This window comes from Paramormyrops kingsleyae, chromosome 6, assembly GCF_048594095.1.
Source record: "Paramormyrops kingsleyae isolate MSU_618 chromosome 6, PKINGS_0.4, whole genome shotgun sequence".
Lineage (NCBI taxonomy): Eukaryota > Metazoa > Chordata > Actinopteri > Osteoglossiformes > Mormyridae > Paramormyrops > Paramormyrops kingsleyae.
In genome coordinates, this window is record NC_132802.1 from 6,855,377 (window position 1) to 6,878,851 (window position 23,475).

Sequence of the window (23,475 nt, forward strand, 5' to 3'; positions counted from 1 at the left end):
GACTAGGAGAAGAAAGACTTTATCACCATCATAAACTTCTTATTGTAGTTACTTTGCTCATAGTAGTAACTATAGTAGTAACTATAGTAACCATGTTTAATGTGCATTTTCATTTTTAGACTTGTTTAATGCTGTTGTTCCTGCGGATTGTCCCTGTGGATTGCAATTGCTTTTTTGTGACAGACAAGGCTGGAATGGCTAACTGGCATACCGGCATTTTCCCAGTAAGCCAATGGGATTGCGGGGCGACAAATTTATTGTGAGCGCCCCCCCCCCCCCCCCCCCCTCGTGCTCAGCCAAATTTATCAGCCAATCTTCAGCTGTGGTAACAGATTTGTTGCAAATAGCCTGGCGACATTAATTCAGGATTTTAGGGGGGGGGGGGGGGGGTAGGGGGCATATGAGAAATATACACACAGAACAAAAATGAAACATTTCGACCAATTAAACGGTTGCTGCAGATTAAACCAACAGTAATAATCAGGTAAAGTGGTCATTTAGGGGTTTGTGCAGTGGTTTCTTTTATTGCCTAAATGGACAATAATTAACTGGGGCAATACATTTGATTAATCATATCTGCTAACTGGACACACTACGAATTGCCTTTGCTTTGACATGGCTTACTAAGTAACCTGTTTGCTTCAGGTGTCACCCATGGGGCAGGTGGGCGGGGCAGGTGAGGTCTGGCAGGACTTTGGCCCCTGTGGCACGGCTGTGAAGCCGGGCTTTGCCGACATCGCTGTGCACTGTTGGGTCTAACCCTGGATAAAGACACCGTGCGCCGAGCAAACAGATGCTTAAATGTTGCCATTATTTATGGAGCAAAGCAGGCAGGCTATGGAAAGCGGCTGCACACAATCAGGCCTTGTTCTGCTGGCCTTGGTTTACAACGTTGCCGAACAGAAGCGCTTTAGTGGGGCTCTGCATGACATCAAATGTAAAGGAAAAGCACAATAAGTCACAGTTCATTGTTGAGGATCTGGACATTATTCTGTTATTTATGCTCGCACAGTTGCTGAGTAAATCTCTTTCACCGAATGGATAAGGGAATAATTTATTATCTGTGGGTGAAAATTGAGGACTGTTTAATTCAGCACTGAAATGAACATTTCTTCTAACTATCCCTCACTACACGTCATATTGTTGCTTAAGAACACTAGATATTTCAGAAATGCACATGGATTTATTTATTAATCTGTAATATGTATTATGCCTGTTTCAGTTAACATGAACTCTATTCATGATTTTTGTAAAGGTGTTGCTTCAGTAAAAGTAGCCAAAAACGATTTCCATGGAAATGTGGTTGATATGCAGTCATACCAGTGAATGACGCTGAGTAAATTATGTAGATTTTAACCTTTGTACATCCAGATATTTGTCTCAGAATTATTATTAAATGATTATAATAATTTGATAAGTCAAACATATTACATACTGTACACTACAACAGTAGTTATCAATCCTGTTCCTGCCCCCCTCCCCCCACCACCAGAATGTTCTCCTTCCAGCCCACACTGCTTTCAACCTGCCTCATTGATTATTAGCCTATTAAGGACCATAATGGCCTGAATAAGGGTTGCAATGAAAACATTCTGCTGGGGTGGGGTGGTGCTAGGATCAGGACTAAGAACCACTGCACTAGAAGATTAAGGCCTGTGTATTCATTTAGTGTTTAAAAAAAGAAAAAAAAACTTTTAATTTTACAATAATGTAAAGGGTAGATGGGAAAAGTCTGCTGAATATTTTTTTTGTGCCATCAGAGTGAGCATAAGTTGTGAATGAGGTTCTGCTTTGACAGGAGCGTTTGGCAGATGGTGTAGGGTTGCCCGCTGCAGAGGTAACTCATTTCCCTATCCACACATTCGCTGTGACTTGCCACATAGTCGCTGTGGCATAATTAGCATTTGCTGGGAGGTGCGAGAAGGAGCAGGAACACCCACCTCAGATAAAGCCTTTTGGATGGCACGAGAGCCCCTCTATGTGTGTGTGTGCGTGTGTGTGTGTGTGTGTGTGTGGAAGGTACGGACCATCACGCGCCTCAGGCAGAATCTGGCAGGTTGTAGCCAACTGGGCTGTCACGGGTCACCGCTTGTCTTGAGAAGGTGAGTGAGGGACCCTGGAAGGTGAGCATTTGCCGCTTCGGCACGTTCCACAGGGGACTGCGGTACAGGGCAGAGCTTGGAGGAAAGTTTTTGTACCCTTGAACTTTTTATGGGCTCAACTTGTAATACCTGAGTTGTGAAACTGCAGGGGAGAATGTGGAGGGGGTGCAAGGACAGGGTCAGTCATACCTGCTGTCAGGTGACAGGTAATGGCAAGGAATGTCCTGCGCAAATTATGGACCATAAAATTATGGGACCATAAAGTATCTGAAAGGTACAAAAAATAAAACAAAATCCATGTAAGATAATGAAAGTTTCACTAGTTACAAGTGTGTTACTCTGTGCTGTGTTGGCTGAGAGACCTGCTTTCATACCTCAGTGTTGTCTTTGACAGTGGTATCTGTGTCTGACTTGCTGAGGACTGAGGTGTACGTTTACAGGCCGTTAATGGGCTGAACTGCATATGAGGAATACTTCACTGTACAGTGAACACAATGCTGCTGTCTTCCAAGCTCAGATATCCTCTTAGTCTGGTGCAGGAGCCACCCTCAAGTCTCCAGGTCTTATTGTGCTGCGGGGTTGGCAGAGAGGGCCAGGGCAAATGGCAGTAAATCACTGGAAAGACCATGCAGGCAGGAAACACCCTCCGGTTTGTGTCATTTACGAGGTTTATGTTACGAGACAAGACACTGTCTGGCGCAGTACAAGCGACACACTAACTGCACAGCCAGTGAAAACGTGAAGTGTTGGATTGCACACATCAATCAGGGCAAAATACAGACGACAAAAGGCCCTTAGGTGTTAAGCGACAGAAGTCAGTCTACTCGCATTCTGTGGAACCAATCCGCCAAGCTGCCATTTCACTCTGATTAACCCTAACAAATACACCCTCAGTTAAGTGCCTGTATTGCATATATAGGTGCTTCCTGAATCTCAAGGATGCTGGAAGGCAGCCATTTTGTAAGTTTTTCTGTGTAGCGGTTAGTTCTATAACAACTTAGCTTGGTAGCCTTGATTGGATGCACTGTCAGGTCTACTCTGACTTTGCTTTAGGGACAGACTAGAAGAATGGTTTTTGTAATATCTGAAACAGCTCCCCAATGGGCATGTAAGTATTTGCAATTGTCTCTTTCTGAAACTGGAAAATAATGTCCTGTCTTATTGGCAATGTTTGGAAATATGAATGAAGTTATATTAAACATTTAACCTTCAATGGAGAGAAACGTTGCAAGCATTCTCTCTGGCTGAAAAGAAGCCAGACTGGAACCAAATATCCGAACGACATCTCAGGCCCTTTATATAATTTGGGCAATTTAAGACCATATCTGTTCTATCTGAGATTGTATCTGCCGGTCTCTTCTGCAGATTACATCTGTCATCAGCGCGACTTAAAAATCCGTCTCCTTGATGGCACAAAAACGCAGATAATCCTTTGCAAAGGACATGATGTGTGATCTTGTAATGGAGAGCAGTCTTATCTACACAAGAGCTCCCTGTTCCTGCCACATGAAAAGCAGCTGTGATGTTTGCGGGGGTTGGGAGGTGGTGCCAAGTAAATGTGAAGCGTGGAATTGGGTGTGTTTTAAAGCCCTGCTTCCCAGTGTTGCAGCTTGTGCATAATCAGGTTTTTCCTTTCATGGTTTGGAGAATGAGAACAATCAGAGCAGAATGAGCCACTGATTATGTATTTGCCATGATCTTGTCATTTATAAGTAAATCTCACATCATTCATTTTATTATATTCTATAATACCTGAGGAATGTTGTTATGTTTCTGTAGGTTTTTGCACGAAATGGACAACCCACATTTCTGGTCATCGGTGTGTCACCTTGTCAGCAGTCTTGCAATTTTGATTGGTGAATTAGAAGTGTCATAGTTTACATGGTTTATTTCAAATTAAGGTAGTCTTTTCTTTCAGTGGATTCTCCCAGTGACGTGTGTCTTGCCTTGAAAAGACCAGTTCATACTTCACTTTTCCGCATGTGCTTTCGGTTGCAGATGAGGGGACATGACGTAAATTTTGTCTTCAGGGGTTGGCTGCAGACGACTGGCATCATCGCCCAGATGTCAGGTAGCCCAGATGTTTATGTCCACGCATGTGCAAGATAATAGATTAGGTATTTCCATTAGGTAGCAAAATTTCATAGATCAGTGGGCAATGGCGTAAGAGCAGAAGAAGAGTAGTTGCTGTTGTTGTACCCGTTTCACTGCAAAGTTTATATTTGTATTTGTACATCTGCCCTCTGCTGGTCTGGTGGAATATCACCGCTGTATGGATGCACCGACGGCGACCATCTGCATCCGTAGCCAAATGCCATATGAATACAATCTGCCACAGGGACGACCGCCCCCAGCCCGAGAGCACGCAAAAGCGCATGTGGAAAAGTGAAGTATGAACTAGGCTTAAAGAAGGCTTTCCTGCCATCCTGCTATCCACTGTAAATGTCATTCAATATAAGATCTTAATATTAATATGACTTAATTCTCATAAATGGATCTTAAATACCCTGACATTTTATCAATATTTGTGAAAATTGGGGTTTTTGCACTAGGGAAAAGATGTTGACATTTTTCATGAACTTTTGTGCCCTAACACAGCTAGTAAGGATTTCACTTTGATTAATTAATTACACTGGTGGTCCCCAGACGATTGCACCTGACTGACTGAGCTAATGTGCTCCGTTCTGCTTAGTGCCACAGATGAATGTATGAGTTTTTTTTTTTTAATTATCTAAAAAGAGCATGTAAACGTTTTCTCAGGGAGCATCAGCTAAAACCACAAATAGATGTAATCATACCAATCCCTGTTTGTGCTAGCCTGTCTTGCTTAATTAAAACAGCAGGCATCAAAGAAACGTACATGGTGGTGAGGTGTAAGTAGGGGCCACGCCCAGTCTGGGGGCAGTCTGCTGACAGTCTCTGGGCTCAGGTCTTGTGAGGGGTTGTCAGGTGTTAGCCCCCGGGCATGGTCCGGGTCCTGAGTCGGCATGTTGATGTATACAAATGGCCGCAAAAGCAGTCTGAACACCTGTTCCGCCTTTTCCGAACAATTGAATGTTTTAGCAGCCTGATAAACAGTGCTGGCCTGTGGCCTGTTATCTAAAAACCATCCGTCAGCATAGCCCCTCCAGCAGGATCCTGGACAAGCCTCGTCGTGGGTGGGACGCGGCAACTTTTCCGCTTCCCGCTATTGCACAATCCCCCGGGCTCGCCGGAGTTCAGGTGGGCGACGGCGGACACGTCCGGGCCTGCGCTCACACACGCCTCGGCCCCGTTTGCCCTTCCAGATGCACGTCCCCCAGCCCCTTGTCAGCTAGCGATCTCTCGCCTTCATTTCTCGCACGTTTCCCTTTGGCTCCACATGCTGTTAATGTCTGTTTGAGTGTGTGTTTGTTTTTAAATGCACATATCAGTAGATTTTTCATTTACAACGTAATTCATCCTGTGTATGGTAGGCCTAGTCTGTGGAATGTGGGGCGAGACCCTGTGGACTGTAGGGACTTGTGCTTGTGTACCAGAACAAAACAGAGTGCAGAATAAAGTGTCTGAATAACCTTCTCCCCTTGTTAGCTAACAGGAAGGGGAGGTGCCGCACTGTCATGTATCTGTCACATCTAGAATTCATTCAAAATTTCACATGTGCTTGGCATTCCAGAACCCTGTTCAAATGTCAAGATGCTTTGCCTTATGTGATTGAAAGGCAGAAAGGACTTTAAAAACACATTTTTGAATTTAAGAAATTGCATCTGAAATTTAGAAAGAAACAATGTAGTGGAAGTAACTTAATAATAATTAAGCCGTTCAAACAGGGATAATCTCAACTATTAGCTAATGCTGTGAAAGAACACGATTAGGTTTTTCTGCATGAGTTTGGGGCATGACATGAGTAACAGGAAGCGTATAATCCTCCATTGTCCTGTTCCTTCCCACCCACGCCGTGTGAAAGCCGTGCCAGGCTCTCTCGCGGCACTCGGCGCTGGGAGAGATAGATGGCCACGATCCAGCACCTTTCCCGTCCGCACTGGTTCGGATTTCCACGGCATGTCCTCTACTGCCCCAGTTTCCGATGTGAAAAGTGGGCCGGGTTCTCAGAGCCGGTCCCTGGTGCAGCAGTAACCTTGTATGCAAGGTGCCCTTCTGCGGACGGGCCGTACGCAGAGGCTACACATCTGTGCCGCTTGATTGCTCAGCTGCTGTTAGCCCCAGAACTGTCCAATTATTCAATTATAGACTCACCATTTTTCTTCAAGGAGGATGCTGCCTCTGTGAAATTAGTTTTTCAAGGATGGAATGTCTGTAATTGATTAAATGCTTGATAAATACATTGACTCTACAATGAAATCCTTAAAAAAAAGAAAAGTTTGTAGTTTTGTCTGTTTTAAGCAGATATTTTTGTCTGTCCCAAAGGGAGGCCTAACCTTCTCCCTGGCCTGGTGACTTTGACTCAGATGTACAAACCCAGTTTTCTGTGATATAGTAACAGTTGGCTTAACACCCTGGCTTAATACCAGTGGGCTGGTGCAGTGGAGAAAAGACTTGGCATATGAAGTATCTGTATTTACACAAAATCAAACAAGACTCTTAACATATCGCTGGGGTGTGAAATGCACCCCTTATCGGCACAGTCAAGGTCAGACATAACAGGTGGCGGGGAGGAGAGGGTGATGTCATCCGAATGGCGTCATCTGAGCAGATTCTGCGTCACTGACAGTACAGTAGATATTGACAGTGATTTCAGCCGTTGAAGAAATAGTGGAAAAAGGGCAAGTCTGGGTGGGGACACTGCAGGAGTGGGGGAGCGGGGGGGGGGGGGGGGGGGTTACTGTATGTTAGTCCTAATGGCGAGTTGAAACTGGAGAAACATGGTTGGCAAATAAGGGCGGGAATATCCAGTGCAATCACAGCCAGGAACACAGGGTGTAACACTGGCTGTAATAATTTACATTCGTTTTTAAACTTTTTATGACTATAGAAATATATCATGCCTTTTTCCAGGTCCCCAGGAGTTGTCCCCTAAATGAATATCCTGTTGTGATAAAAAGATTTCCACCGACGCGTATGAAGCAACATAAAAATTAATTCCGAAACAGGGTTTATTGACGACATTCTGTGCTGAAAAAAAATTGAACTGAAAGAATATGAAACGTGTTCTTTGTACTTGTATTCACTCACTTGCAAAGTACCTATTGTTGTGAACAATATGCTTTCGTTTGTCCTGTCAGAACTCAGAAGACTTTATTGCCGGTTTGTTTGGTGCCAAACCTGAAGTGCAGCATGATCTCACGGCCACTTAGCCGAAACACTTCACTGTACACAAAACGCAGAACTGAAGAACACAACAGGAATTGGAAATTTACAGGAAACACACTGCAAAGTCGTCTTAAAATGGATAAGTTTGCAAAACAGTATCATGTGCAAATGACTGCAAAGTCCAAAGGAAACAGAATGAGCAGGTTACACAGGCGCAGAACAAACCGATGACCGGAAGTAGTTAAGAAACAAAAACAATTGTTCACGGTAGATCACATTCACCAACGGAGCAAACAGACACAGGAAGAGGTGAATTGTTCCTGGATGAAAGGACTTCACCTGTGTGACAGGATTATTGGGAATTTGGGTGAGTTTTTTAAGGAGCTGGATCACTATAGGAAAGAAGCTGTGGAGATGGTATGCAGTGCAGGTCGTGTAAGAAGCTGTGGAGATGGTATGCAGTGCAGGTCGTGTAAGAAGCTGTGGAGATGGCATGCAGTGCAGGTCGTGTAAGAAGCTGTAGAGATGGAATGCAGTGCAGGTCGTGTAAGACTTGTACCTCAACTGTGATGGCAGTTTGGGAAACTGAAAAGAAGTACAGTGAAAGAAGTAAAAGAAAACAAAGTAAAAAATAAAAACTAAATCAAAGACTTTTAAAACTGTTGATATACTTATTGCCTACTTTACAGTTTATTTTATTTTTAGTGCTATTTCATTCTTATTTTTCCTCTTATTTGTTCTTGTATGCTGATTTTGTTTTTCATTGTGTCTATTATTTCCTTCAAGCACAATCTAGGAAGTAGGTGGAAAAGCATTTCACTACACAGTAGTACAGTGTATGATTGTGTATGTGACAAATAAAACTTGAACTTGGAAAGAACGGGTATATGTTTGCTAACAAACTGCTGCCTCTTTAACGCTCGCAGTGGTAGCATAGCCGAGGAATGCTCTGTCGGACAGCATGTTCACTCATGTATGGACTGAACAGGCAATCTAACGTCTTGCCTCTTTCCTCACCCCTTCAGGTGCTGCTCGTGGTCTGACCCTCCCCCCCACCCTCCTGGCTCCGGACTTCCCACAGAGCCGGCCCGGGGCTAAGGCGCTCGTTTAGCGAAGCCCGGCTTATTACAGGGTCTTTCTCATGCTCAGGAAGATGGGGGCACTTACTCTGCGCCGTGCCTTCTAATTTCCGCTCCTTAAGCTTGGGACGTCTGCTGTCTGCCGGCCACTCTGCAGCTCCGGGATCCCACCTCAGGCCCAGACTGGCAGCGATGGCCCTCACCTGCCAGGACCGTTTGGGAATCTGTGGCCATCCGTCTCTCTAGTTCTCACGGTGCACACTTGAAGGTGATGAGATAAGGGGTCCCGGGCAGGACCTGCTTGTACAAACACAGATGGATTTTTCCCAAGGCTGCCTGCTCAGCCTGAATTTGTGAAGCCAGATTTGTGTTTTGAGGCTGTTATCTTCAATCTGGAGTGCTTCTTAGGATTTTCTTCTGCTCTTCTCCTGTTGGTAACCATACAACATTTGGGGAAAAGACCTTTCCGGACCTTTTTCAATACCAGCCCTGGGCTGTTGGATCTGTGGGGACTGAGCTATGTCTGCAAAAAAGCCAGACCCCTCTTTGGCTGCCAAGGACTCCACAGAGAGCCAGGATTCCCACTCTGTTGCTGTCAGCCTCTTCCATGCCTTCTTTCTCTCTGCGAACTTCATCGGCGTAGGTGAGTGGGGCAAAAATACACCTCTGGGGGGTTGGGGGTGGAGGGTGGCTGTCAGTGTCATTTGGAGAAAAGTCCATGGGGGTATTTGGCATGTGAATCCAGCAGTGGAAACACCATGTGTTGGTTCCATGGGGAATTATATAAAGCAAAATCAGATTGGAAAAATCTTTACTGGCCAGGTATGTTAACCATACAAGGTGGTGGTCCAACTGCAGCCATATAGAAGTATAATGCAACTCATCATTAAATGTTTCTCTGTGTTCGGGCTGAAGTTGTCTTGTAAGTTTGCTTTCATTTCCATTGAAAAACAACTTTCAGCTGAAACGTTGAGAAACGTGTATTAGCAGCCTCATCTGATTGCAAATTATTTGCAAATTATGCAAATTATGAAAACATAATAAGGCCAATGTCCTGACCGTGGAGGCTTTCAGAGCCTGGCGCGCTGCTAATGGCCTTTGGTCTTCTTGATTAGATAAGGAGAGAAGTTTTACATTTTATTATATGTGGCTAGTGGCATCAAGTAAATGTTTTAGGCCTAAGGGAAAGGTGTACTGCATTTCATATATATTTCAAAGCAGAAAGTGCAACTTAAGTAAGAAAGTGTTAGTAGCCTAGGCATTTCTAGAAATATATGTCGCCTAAGCGATTCTAAAATTATATATTTTTTTATCTCAGGTCCTCGAAGAAATTAAATCTATTTAGCGTTTTATTAGAGGTGTGTCGATTTTTGTACACATTTCATAGAAGATGGTAGTCTGACCACCGTCACCCAGTCTCCGCTCAGACCCAAAGGGCAGTGGGCTGGCATCCTGTTTTTCTTCAGAATTTGCCAGGGGTTGCGCCCCCTAAAGGTCAAATCTCAGAATTGCCGCTGGATAGTAGTATTACCTTTTTAAATCCAGACATCACTACAGTATTAAAACCAGTCAAACAAAGACTCATGGAGCTAAAAGGCGTTCGTTTTAAGCTTAGGGCTGCCTGGTTCTGTTGACAGATGTGGCGTGGCTTTTGGCATGGCTTTATACCTACTAAACCCCCCCCCGAGCTGGAATTCATACAGGACTTATGAGGTGTGTGATGTATTAAATCAGTCATTCTCAGAGATGATGTCAGCGATAAAGTGTCCCATCTGCTGGTTTCTGATAAAAGGGCTCTGTGTTTGGGGTGGGGGGGGGGGGGGCTCTGAGCTGACATACCGCTCCTTAGTGTGTGGGGTGTATGCTGTGTATAATTCTCTGATTCCATACAAGCACATTATGGTGGTTGCATCACCCCCCCCCCCCCATTAGAGCTAAGACTAAAGTTTGATTGGTTCTGTCAGTGGGCGAATCCAGTCTCTCGTCATAGGATTGAAATCAAGGGTGGGGATGCATGATTCATGAAAGGTCACGAGGAATCACAATACCTCAGCCCTGGGGAGAGGTATCTCAACAACACTCCAGGGTTTGACGATCCACAGGTTCTCAGCACTGGGGCAAATGTTACATTTTTGAGCACGCGGTTTTCATCCTCATTTGGGTCGAAAGCGTGGATACGATGGCTCTCAGAATCACTCCTAAATTCTGCTTTGTGCTTCAGTCATCATTCATTGTTGGTCTGTGCTGGCCATTTCCACAACTCTGTATCTCATTACAGTTTACATATACATTAGGGTACATAATTGTGCTTTGTTTTCAGTTTGAGTACTTTATGGCAAATTACAACCATTTCTAATCAGCCATCAGCAAAAGCTTTTTCTTTCCCTGAGAACCTAGATTCCTATCGCTGGTTCTGTTCTGTACCGTAATTAGCCGTCAAAGGGTAAGAAATGCCAGACAGCATAAAACTGCAGGGCAAACAGTAGGCAGGTTAAACAATGAAAAGATTCATATTTCATTGGTAGTTTATTATTAGATATAGCAAATAGGGCTTGGACTGATTTTGTGGTAGGAACAGGGAGTAAGAATGAAGTCTCAGTGTCTTCATTAAATTTAAAAAATAATGGAGCTTCAAGGAACTGAGGTCCAGGTTACATGGGGATGCTGATGTACCTCAGTAATGACCCATAGTACAGTAATTGTGTGTGTGTGTGTCTGTGGTCCAGCTAAACATTACATTGTGGGGACCAAATGTCTCCACAATATAACAAAAACCTGGGTACCATTTTTTGGGCCCCACAAGGGGAAATTTTGTAAAAATCTGTGACTGCAATCAAAAAGCTAAAATTTCCAAAATACTTGTTGCTTATGGTTAAGGTTAGGGCTGGGTAGTGGTTAAGGTTGTCATTTTTGGGTTTAGGGTTTTGCCCATAGAAATGAATGGACGGTCCCCACAAAGATATGAGTTCAAATGTGTGTGTGTGTGTGTGTGTGTGTAGGGGGTGAAGCCTGGGGTTGTTCCAGGGGCAGACACTTGGGCAGTGCCTTGCCAGGTGCCCGTGGCTGCTTGGTCTCTGGTTACATTCGCTCTTTAAAAACTGATCTGAGCGCATATTTCTAAAATAATCACGTTGATCCGGGCTCATATGCTCTTAGGGTATAATATCACTGTATTGTTACCCGCAGTTAAAGTTTACTCAGAAAGAAAGAAAAAAAATGATGTCAGCCTTCTGTGACAGTTTGTTTCTGAAAGGAATAAAAAAACGAAATACCAAAGCAGAATGTCGAAATCTGCTCTGAATCTGCTCCACTCTAAATGTAAATCTCCTTTCCGATTTGGACCTTTCCCGCTAATGAATCCTCACGGCTTTCTCATGTATGTTAAACGTTTTATTATCCCATGAAAATGATAGATTCCAAGGATCTGGGCGTTAGTGCAGAAAGCAGACGGCGACAGACAAAGTTCACGCCCACTGGCAGTTACCCCAGTCATGGTGAGGTGGGGAGGTGGACTGAGTCGGACCCACCTGGACCCCATACCCCTCAAACAGGTGTGCTAATGTCTGACGTTTTTGTGGTTATAAGATAGTAAGACACCTATTTTATGAGTAATGAACAAGGGATGATAGACTTCTAATCAAACAGGTCTAATATTTAGCATTGCCCTTTTACCCACGGATGGGTAATTGTAGCCATATCCATACAAGCTAGTATGTTAATTATAGATTAAAGATTTAATTGAAGACAACAATTCAGCAGTTAGAATCCCTGTCTCCTCCAGCTTACGCCTCTCTTTCACGGCCTGACACTTGTCCAGTTCAAGCTAGACTCAGAGGACATGAGTCACCTGCAGTCTAAACAACACGCATTCCCACCCTCACATAATCACAGGGAAATCCCACAATCCTTCGTCTGAGTGGTATGACACTCAAGGGTCATTGCAATATCCTGGGGCTGGCATCAGGACCGGCGAATGGCTTTTGGATGAAAAACAAAGTAAGCGCATGCAGAAACGGATTAGAGACAAACTGCTTATTTCATCAGCATAATTTTACATTCAGTTTTAAGGCCATGATCCAAACCAAGATCAGTGATTAAAAGATGGAGGAATACATCATAGGCCCTAATTTCTTCTAATGTGAGATGACAGTTGACATACTAACATAAGGTTTTTTTTGATTGTCCATTCTGATTGTTCATTCAACAATATAAGGCTGGTTTGGTGTCCTGTTAATAAGTATATGTGAGATGATGGTGATGACTGGTAATGACCAACTGAGGGAAAGTTTTTTTTAAAAAGTCAGCATTGTTGTCACACCGTGTCACGCAGCAGTCAGGTGATGAAGCCGGCTCTGTGAGATCTTGCTCTGAGCCTGTGCTAGTTGGCTTATTTAAACAGAGCAGTGAGCATTGCTCACATCTTACTTGCCATTGGTGTTTGGGTGTAAGCGTTGATCAGTTCAGAGTGTACTCAGCGATCCCATTGGCCGCCTGCTTCCTGTGGTGTGACGTGTGAAGATCTGAGTGACCTGCAGCCAGGTCTGGCACTGGGGGAGGGTGGCCTGCTATGGGGGGCTCTGTTATGTCTAAACACGCTTTAACTGATCATGACAACTGTAGTGGCCGGGACATGTTCCATCCCCAAAATGGTGGAATCGGCACGGTATATTCTCAAATTCATTAACCTATGTGAGACACGTTTGACAAGGATGTGAGTTTTGCTCTGAAGAAAGGTCTGAATTTACCATCAGTGTACTGCAGAAAGAAGGATGTGACCCAGATATCCCGGGAATGAGGGAATCTCAAAGTAACTGTGTCAGGAACCCCCAGGCAGAAAGCATGATGATTCTCATTAGAGCCGCAGTGCAGAATGAATAGCAAAATTGGTTCATTTCAAATGTAATTTCTAGCTTAGTACTTGCAAGCATTGTGATGTTTTGTTTAGCAAAGTCAGTGTTTGGCTCTGAATACTATCGCTGTGTGAAATTAATGCTACAAAAAAATGTGCAGATACAGGACAGACAGATAAAGACAGATGTGTGTGTGTCTGTGTGTGTGTGCGTGTGTGTGTGTGCGTGTGTGTGTGTCTGTGTGTGTGTGTGTTTGTGTGTGTGCTGTTTTTGGTAATACAACAGCTCCTCAAAATTAAGCTATCATTACTTCAGAGAAAGAAAAGAGCAAAAATGTGGTCTATCTGAAATTGTTAGAGTGGAAATGGAAGGAAGTACTGGCCTTCATGTGGTGAAACGTGGTTATTAATGGAAACAAGGAGGGTTGGACTGTAGCAAAGACTTTCCAGCCACACAACCTCAGCAGCGTGAGCCATTTGCACTGATGAGGAGCGACTGAACCCATACTGTGTTATCAGGTGTGTTCAGCTTTCAAACAGAAGGTGTCCTATATTCTGAGAGGCGTGATAAATGTTCAGCTCACCGGAAAATATGTCAACCTCCATAATGGTCCATAATGTCTTTTTTAATTTGCCATTGTAATACTCAGTGATCAATAATAAAATGACTTTGCCATGTTAGCATTAAACATTTCTAACAGCATATCACTACAGTTCATAACAATTGACATAAACTACTGTGGTAACATAATTTTTATTTAGAAGGGTAATATTATGGTTTTACGGTGTGTGATTGTGCCCTGCAATGGGTTGGCATCCCATACTGGTTTGTTCCCTCGCTTCTGTCCTTCAGACTTCGGACCCCCAACAACCCTGAACGGGACAAGTAGTTCCCGTAGTAGTGAATGGATGGATATTAAGGTTTTGAATATATCCCTCACCATTTTTTTGGAATGAATTCTAAAGTTAATCAAACAATAGTACTACTTGTATCAATTACAGAATTATCATCAAGAACAAAAACACAGTTTTACACAATTTCTATATAATCAAGGTGCATCTGTTCCCAAACCGTTTTTAATCAGGCTAATGAGATGGGCAGGGAACACGTCATCAAAAACGATAACTAAATGGCTACTTTTTATGAATCATGTACATTTCCCACAAACATTATACATTTTTCCTAGTTAACTTCACATGGATGGGTAGCTCTACTAGACCGTTCTGGACAGCAGCGCACAGTAGGGAAGTGAGGCACTCAAATGTACTTGTTTAACCAAAAATCTGCTTAAGAGCACTCTGGAGAGCACAATTATCAGTCGTTATTTGGTTGGGAAGAGGCCAGTCAAATGCAGGGGCCGAGAATCCTGATTAGTGTAATCACAGACAGAATTGGCTGCCCTCTTATCAGTGCATGTGGTCCTTCCCACAATGCCGTTCTCTGTATCTCCAAGTGATTGGGCGTCATGTTTCTTAGATTCCAGAGAAAAATGTTGGCAGGGAAACCGCGTGTCTTCTGGTGGTAGTAGTAGCAGTAACCCCATGCATGACATATCCCTTACATTTGCCTGTAGGATTCTTGAAGCGTGCCCCAGCTCATGGTGGGGGCTTGTTTGAACTGGAGTGAAGAGCAAACACTTGATTGGTTGGTTGTTTGCTCCTCGATTCACCAATCGCTGTTGGCCCAGGGTTTCACGAGCGGCTGTGAGCCGCATATCCAGGCTCCACAACATCCATGACACTTCTGTAAGGAGGTTTTTAAGGAGATTCTTGTAAAATCTTGGGGATATACTTCAGTTTTGTTGTATATTTCCTAATGAGACTTAAAATTCCCAGTAGAGGGCAGAATTGGCTGGAATTGACGCTCTCCAGGGGCTCTGAGTTAGCAACTTCCCCCTGCAATCGAAAGGCTTATAAAGTTTGTAACAGTGAAAAGTTTATTTCGTCTCAGAGGGATTCACTGGTTTTCCTTTTAAATAATGATTCTATTCTGAGTACTGTATTATACTGTAGTATGGTAACAAGGCAGATGTTTTTGCGTTATAAATTTGCCTGCATCCCGCTGTTCAAGGCAAAGATTAATCATTGTTCTAGTTAAGAGAAGGAAACTGTGGGCCTCTTCTTAGGCTGTGAGCTGTAACAGCCCCATATAGTGGGCAAGACATTCGAGAATTAAGTGCAGGCTCCGAACAAGTTATAGCCTTGGCTATGAATCACACAAAGTGCTGAGTGTGGAGTTTGGATGGACGGCTAAGAAGGGTTGAGGTCAACGACATCACTGTGGGGAATACTTGGTAACGGCTCTGCATTCGATTAGCTGATGGTCATACAGGAGCTGATTAGCTGAACATTTTCATCAAATGAATAAGTCGGGTTATTTCAACGTGCCAGTACAGGTCAGGTACCCCATTTAATGTTACTGCAGCGATATCCATTTCTGAGACCCATGCCAAAAAGTTTACAAGTGTGTCTATGGGCCCAGTGTAAGCATTATAGATAGCAAGAGTGTACATTAGGGACCAGTCCAGCGGTGACCAGGTAGACCCAGCTTTAGTGGGTTATGAAGTTTGTTGTGTTGCTTATGCCCACTTGGGCTCTGGTTAAAGACTGATAGCACCTACTTCATGGGTGATTCTAGAATTTTTTTAAGATGGGTGGTATGAGTGGGACCATAATTCATACAGAGGGGGCAACCGTATTTCTGGCCCATGGTATGTTTGGAATTGGTGAGTGGCACTCCAGGGGGGCCAATCAGCTTTCAGGCAGGGCTAGTGCAGCTGAGGCCCCGCCCCTGTATCTGCCCCGGCTCTACCTGCCCCGGCCTCACACTGTTTGGTGACTGCCGTGGTGACGAAGATGCAGGTTGCGGTAACAGCAGCTGAAAGAATTGGTTGTTCGCAGACAGCAGTAAAGTCACAAGCCTGCACCCTCCCCCATCTCCTGTCAAATGAGCCTTTTCACCCTGACAGACTGATGAGAGATTCTCCTATCAGGGGGATCAGAGGAGGATCATAGCGGACGCTTTATTCCATCTGCTGGGCCGCCTTTAATCTCCCTTCCTCTGTCTTCTCATGCATGTCTGAGGTCTCAGGGAGAGAAGAAACATCAACTGGGAGGCATTTGCTCTCTACGTCTCCCTGCATTTCATCCGTGGCAAAAGCAGGATTTTGACCGATAACTAGTTAGCCACCTCAGGCTGGGCCGCGGTGATAAGGTGCTCGTGGGTACAGGGGCGGGCAAACAGCTGGCTGGTGGGGAGGGCCTGAGAGATAAATGATGCGCAAGGTAGATGGACCAATCAGGGAACAGGGAATAGATGGAGGGTTTGATTGAGTTGATGGCGGCGGCAAATCGAAGGACGGCTTTAACAAAATGAAGCAAGGCGTCGGGGGGAAGGGCCGGAGGTTGTTCAGGAAATAGCGACGTTGATGTAATCGCTAAGGCAGGCGGCAGTAAATGGGGAGTGGAAAGTTTCCTGGGAAGTGACGGTGCGGGAGGGAAACGCTGCAGTCCTGTAACCATAAATTAGCATGAGCGCGGTACCTGCTTCCTCACATCTTTACTTGGCACAGACCTGCCATTCATAAGCTTCTGGCAAAAAAAACTGACTAATTAATCATGGCATAGTAAAGACAATTGTTATTACTTTATTGTCTTAAGCAATTCACGTAGCAAGGATCTCATTCTTCTTTTGAAGAATTGTTCAGCTAATACAATTACTACCGCTAATGCAATACTGGACTTCACTGAATTCGCTGCCCTAACCATCAGCAAAAAGGCTGTGGTTTTGTAAGAGATGATGGTGTAGGTGGAAATTGTTTTCGAATTTAGCTGAAAGCGTGTCTCTCTCTTGATGTTCATGTTGGTTTCATGTCATCCACGGAATGCCTTCTCTGCTTTTGCTCCCAGCTGGGGTATTTTTAAAATGTAGGCCGAGGGGACCTCATGGGATCATTTCCACGGAGCATCTGGCCTTCGCTGTTGTTGTTTTCCTGTCCACTGTGCAGCTCCTCTGCCTCATGTTTGAGTTTGACTGAAGTGCCCCTGAGTTGTCTGATCATCCCTCTCCCTTCCTCTTTTGCTGCAATGCACTCATCTCTTTGGTAAATCGGGATTTACTTTTTGATGTCTGTTTTCATGTAATTCTATAAAATCATGCCCTTGCTTTAACTTCCTACTTGAAATGAATTTGCTGACATATATTGCCAATACAAAATTTAAGTTGATATTCAGTGGAAATTCAATGTATTTTCAAGGTAAATTTGTGTTTACGGTGGGTGTTGAGGTATGACGGCAGTTGCTTCCATCCGTCCATCCATCCATTTCCCATCCACCCATCGCAGTATCCCTGGGAGCCCAGGCCACATGGCAGGGGACACCCTGGATTTAACTGATGTCCATCTTGGGGCAAACCTGTGGTCACAAGGTCCCAGAAAGACATGGCTGGGCCCCTGAAAAATTCTACTGAACTTAAGGCCCCCGACTTAAGGGCTATAGCCCAACTGAGGCCCTAAGCAAAATGTGAATAGCTGCCCATTGCCACGGGCAGGTTAAATTTGCCGAAGATGGGCCCCGCCAGTGCGTGGGCCCCTGAAAGTGTTCTGCCCTTCAAGATTCAAGATTCAAGATTCTTTATTTGTCACATGTAGTTATAGCTGGTACAACATACAGTGAAATGTGTTTCCCTGGCTGAAAAAAGTACTATCCGACTGTGCTAGACATAAGAAATAAGTACTCAACCGAGGATACGTATAAAATAAGAGGAAAAACGAATTTATATACATCTATATACAGAAGTAAAGATGCATTTACCATGTAATAAATAATGTGCCATAAGGTGCAGACAAGGTAAGGCGCAGATGTGCCACCCTTATATACCCTTAGATGTGCCATAAGGTGCAGACAAGGTAAGGCGCAGATGTGCCACCCTTATATACCCTTAGATGTGCCATAAGGTGCAGACAAGGTAAGGCGCAGATGTGCCACCCTTATATACCCTTAGATGTGCCATAAGGTGCAGACAAGGTAAGGTGCAGATGTGCCACCCTTATATACCCTTAGATGTGCCATAAGGTGCAGACAAGGTAAGGCGCAGATGTGCCACCCTTATATACCCTTAGATGTGCCATAAGGTGCAGACAAGGTAAGGCGCAGATGTGCCACCCTTATATACCCTTAGATGTGCCATAAGGTGCAGACAAGGTAAGGCGCAGATGTGCCACCCTTATATACCCTTAGATGTGCCAATCCTATAAGATTTCACCCCTCTTATCGGTCACCCTGCTCACGCTCAGGGACCATGGACATTATGAGGTCACCAGTTCACCTCATTTTTGGGCTGTAGGTTTATAGTGTTTGAAAATGCAAGAAATGACTAAAATATGGTAACTAGGTGAACTGCATTTACAGCAGTCAACCTGAAACAGAGCCTGTAAGCGGAATCCACCTTAAAACACCAGCTTGTTGTGTTATAATCAGCTCTTCATCAAACCATTAGGCATTATGCTGTCAAAATTATGGGATGCAAATGGGTAATTGGCGAGAGAAGGTGACAGATGAATGTTGATCTTGTCTGTATATGTTGTCTGCAAATAAAAGCATTTGGATTTCATATAAACCTGGCAGGTGCTAAGTAACCCAGTATATATATATATATATATATATTTCCTCCTGGTCATACATAAATAAAATAAACATCAGGAAACATTTATTATGCAAACAAGTAATGGTGTAGTACTTAGGCTGACAAACACACACAGATGATTTTTACATATAGAAATTGTTAACTGTTACTGCAAAGGAAACGAAATGAAATGAAAAAAAATGAATTTGACTGGAATATTTACTTGGTTGTTCTTTACCTTCAGTTGTTATACTGCCCTCATTAAGTGGCCTGCTTACATACATACAATGTGTCTTAGTGATTTATTGTGTCTGCATTGTGGTATTCTTCTGCTACCCAGATACGCTATCAGTTTTTTTCCAATTACTAAGACAGAATTTATGAGGTCAGTTTTCTATGTTTTAGGGTATCAGCAACCCCTACAGAAGCAATCCCAATTTAAAAGGGAATCCTATAAGATGGCAGATAATATATAGGATTTCAAAGACGGAGATTATTACGCTGTTCGTCTAAAGACACCGTCCTGCATTTTTGAGAAATTGACTTGAATGATGGTGCTTCCTTCGCTGTCTCTGTACGATGATTGTCGTATGATTAAGTATTAGGGCCGCATAATCTCAGATTCAGCTCTTTTGCTTTGAAGAGACATTTCTGCTCGCACTAGTCTGCTTTCTTTGTTTGCATGTGCCACATCAAGCCCTCTTCTCTGGGCGTGATGCTGATATCATAAGTGCCTCTGAAATCGTGCTTTTTAAAATAATTTGTCCATTATCCAGCTTCAATACAAAATGAGCAAAGTAAATTATTAGATTTGATGAGGAAAAAGAGTCCATTGCACCCAAAAGATTTTATCTGTGCTCGGATTTGGTGGAAATTTGGTGGAAGTTTGTTCCCAAACAATGCAGTGGACTCTCTTGATCATTAGCTGGGGTAGGACAGGGGTTCTTAAAGCAAGGCATTCTGCTATTGGTTTTGGCAACCTGGCCATCAAAGAGGATTTCTCATCTCTGTCTGCATTGGCCAGACCGTAATGGATTCCCCTTTAACCCAGTCCTTTTCTCAGCAGATCATATTGAAGCTGTCTTCTCTGCTCACCCATTCGATTTATTTGAATTGGGGGGTTAGGGGGTGGTGCATGTCCCACAATGCACTGCCAGTGACCTCAGACATAAAGAAAGGCATTTTTAATTGAATTTGTGTCTGAGAAACAGAATTGGTGAAGAACATTGTCCCTGGAGTGCTGCCCATTTCGTAAATAGAGGGTTATAGTTGGGGTTAAGATGTATTATTAATGGATGAAAAAAAAATCATTTAAGTCGCATTCAGCTCTGCATTCTCAGCACGTCTGTGTCTGTAAAACATCATGACTCATTGCAGTCATCTCTTTGGACTAGATGATGTCCATTTTTAGGTGTCAAAAATCCCATTTTCTTACAAGCAGGAATGGCCAATGTCCACGTCTGCCGGATCTGCAGGGCTGAAGCCTAGCGAGCATTTCCTCTGATGTTTGAAGTGGCAGAGATATCTTGCTATTCATTCTCTGAACTGCCGGCTTTCCCGTCCTTGTTAAGTTGCTGAAAAGGGCCCACTATTGGCTCAATTACAGTTTCAGGCCAGCAGAGGCTGCTGTTGAGCGAGAGGGAAGCCCACCTGAAAGAATATGGGTCGGTTTCTCTGTTCTCCAGGCCGCCTCGCTATAGACGTCTCGTGCGGCACTGCGGGAAATGGACCCCCACTGCAGGACGCATCTTGCATTCACCCACGGTTATAACAGCGTTCACTGATGGATGGCTAGTTTTTCAAAAATAATTGCCAGTCTTTGCTATTTTTGTTTCTTATGTTACATTTTGCCTTTAGGTAGCGGGAAGGTTTCTGTCAGTGGATTCCACTGGGACGGCATCCATCAGCAGTAACCGCAATCCCCCCGCCCCCCAGTGCTATTTCCCTCTGTTTGCACTATCATGCATCCTTCCAGTGTGCCATTCTGGGCAAAGCAACATACATGCATAATTAAATATTTAGAGAAGAGGGATGTTCGTAGGGCATACGGTGGCACGGCGGTTACCTCACACATCTGAGAGCAGGGTTCGAGTGTCTGCCGTGGCTCCATGTGCATGTTCTCCCTGTGTCATTGTGGTGTTTCCTCTGGGTATTCAAGCCCCCCCCCCCCCCCCCCCCAGTCCAAAAAACATGCTGAAGTTAATCGGAGCTGCCAAATTGCCCATACAGTAGGTGTGCATGTGTGAATGACTGGTGTGTGAGTGTGAGTGACTGGTGTGTGAGTGTGAGTGACTGGTGTGCGAGTGTGAGTGACTGGTGTGCCCTGGTGTGCCCTGTGATGGGTTGGCGCCCCACCCTGGGTTGTTCCCTGTCTTGTCCCCGTACCCTCCGGGATAGGCTCCAAACCCCCAGCAACACAAGCAGTTACAGAAAGGAAATGGATGGATAACCTAGCTGGTGATTTTCGGTGGGGGGGGCATGGACAAGGAGCACAGGCAGGGAGCAGTGGAATTCCCAGAATGCAATAGGTTGTTCTTGGGAGTAAAAGTTGTCACGCAGCAGAAATGTCTGGATCGTCCTTTTTTAGCATCTTTGGGTGGTTATTTTTGGGGGAGCACAGACAGTCATTTGTGGGGGGGCAGGCCCCCCAATGTCCCCCTGGGTTCTAAGCTCACTGTTCTCCAAAAGCAGCACAGTTGTATCCAGGATCCCCCAAAGCACAATGCGACAGGCCACAGCTGAGGTGCACCTGTGCATTACATCTGTATTTGTCTTCTTTGCAGTCCAGCTCAAAGTGGCTGCTGCTTGTGTTACAACCTGAACTGTAAGCGGCACGGCAGCTGGTGCCTAGGAGGGACAACCCGGTGTTAGAGACGGTACCGCTGTGAGGGAACCCCACAATGACGCAGGGAGAACATGCAAACTTCACACTCATGGAGGAATCTGACAACCCAAGGAAAACAGATTCATCAGGAAGCCTAACGGAAGCAGCACGTGATCCGGTGCTCTGGGGGCATCGCGGCGTCTTGGAGCCAATCGGTCGATGGTATTTATTTTGTGTTAGAGTGGAGCGGCTTGTTTAGGGTCATCCGGGCTTCAGAATAAGCCAGATCTCCCTCAAATCCTGCATAGTGCCGCAAGGCTGCCTCCTGCCCTCTCACTGTATCACCAGTGACTGAAAACTGTAATTTAACTAGAATCTGATTGGATATAAAAGGGGTAAGTGGGCAAAGGAGGGTGTTGCTTGCTTTAGATGTTTTAATGCAAAAGCAGCTTATGCAGCTTACTTTGACAGATTGCATATTAGTGACTGTATGTGTGTGGGGTTCAATCCATTCTGCACTTAATTCTACCCTTGTGACATATTACATACTGTGTCATTAGAAAATTGAAATAGCCCCCGGGAAGAATATTTTTGCATTTTTAGTTTTCACAATAAACATGCAAAAATCGTAGTCATATGATTTAATTGAGCACATATACAAGTATTCTGATGCCTAAATACAATTTACATTTTGTGATTAGCCATTTTTAGAACCACCAGGAATATGGCCCTCGCCTTGAGAATGTGGTATGATCGGAAATGGTTGTTTTAGCGGTCAAAGAGGTGGGACTGGGAGGTGCCCAGTGAGGCCTCCTGTTCATTGCAGGGATGAAGCTGAATCCACAATGACTGGGATCCCACAGGCCCATGATCCCATAGCGTTTTTTTTTTATTCAATCACACACACACACACACACAATTGCAGTTTAACAGCAATTTAGTGATATTAAAGGTCTATTCAGTGGATTATAGCTCACAGTGTCTTTATTGTTGGTGCCAAAGGGGCAGGAGAAGCAAAAGCTTTGACAGCCGCTTACAAAACCTTTAGATTCATATGTGAATTTTGTGTCCATCAAAGGGGCAGAGAGGCAAATAGCCCCTTTCTCAATGGGCGATAGACTCTAAAGTTGTTTCTCAATATGCGTACTTGACCGTACTTGTGTTCTCATAGACCGGTTTTACATCATCTTTTATTGGCAAAGACGAATTCCAATGCTAAGAACAGAAGTAAGGAGGACAAAGGAGGACAAATATCATGGATACATCGGTTGCATCCTCGCCAAAGGAGACCAATCCCATGATTCATTTCACCCTAAGTCTGTTCCTGGGAGGCAAGTTAGCAAGATCTCTCTTGCCAAGATCACAAGCATGGTCTTTGTGTTCTTCGATATTTAAGGGGACACCTTTAGACTCGCCTGTTCGTAGGACGGCGCCCTCCGGTGTTCACTGGGCTCACCTCTCACCATTTCACATGGTAGCTGCGAGCAACGGCGACCAGAAATCCCACCATGGAGACCAGTGCTGGCCCATTTTCAGCTGAGCGCCTGCCCACGGTCACCTGATTAAACACGACGCTGTTTGCAAAGCAGCCGCACAGGTAGTGCTGTGTTAATATTCAGGCCATCCGCAAAGGCGTGTGTTCCTGACCCCAGAGACTCTCTGTGCCCCATCACCTTCAGGAACGAGGACCAGCTTTGTGTCGTCACGTCTGATCGCCTCTGATGGCTGCTCTCCTGTGTGAATCTGTA

At 44.4% G+C, this 23,475-nt stretch overlaps 1 protein-coding gene across 1 annotated transcript in view; it reads left to right on the forward strand.

Annotated features, from left to right (window-relative positions):
• Positions 1-8,410: 8,410 nt before the first annotated feature.
• Positions 8,411-23,475, forward strand: part of plch2a (phospholipase C, eta 2a) — a 126,279-nt gene continuing 111,214 nt past the window's right edge. The window contains exon 1 of the mRNA XM_072713515.1: positions 8,411-9,074. Coding sequence (XP_072569616.1) covers positions 8,951-9,074 — 124 coding nt within the window. The 5' untranslated portion in view covers positions 8,411-8,950. The remainder of the gene's footprint in view (positions 9,075-23,475) is intronic.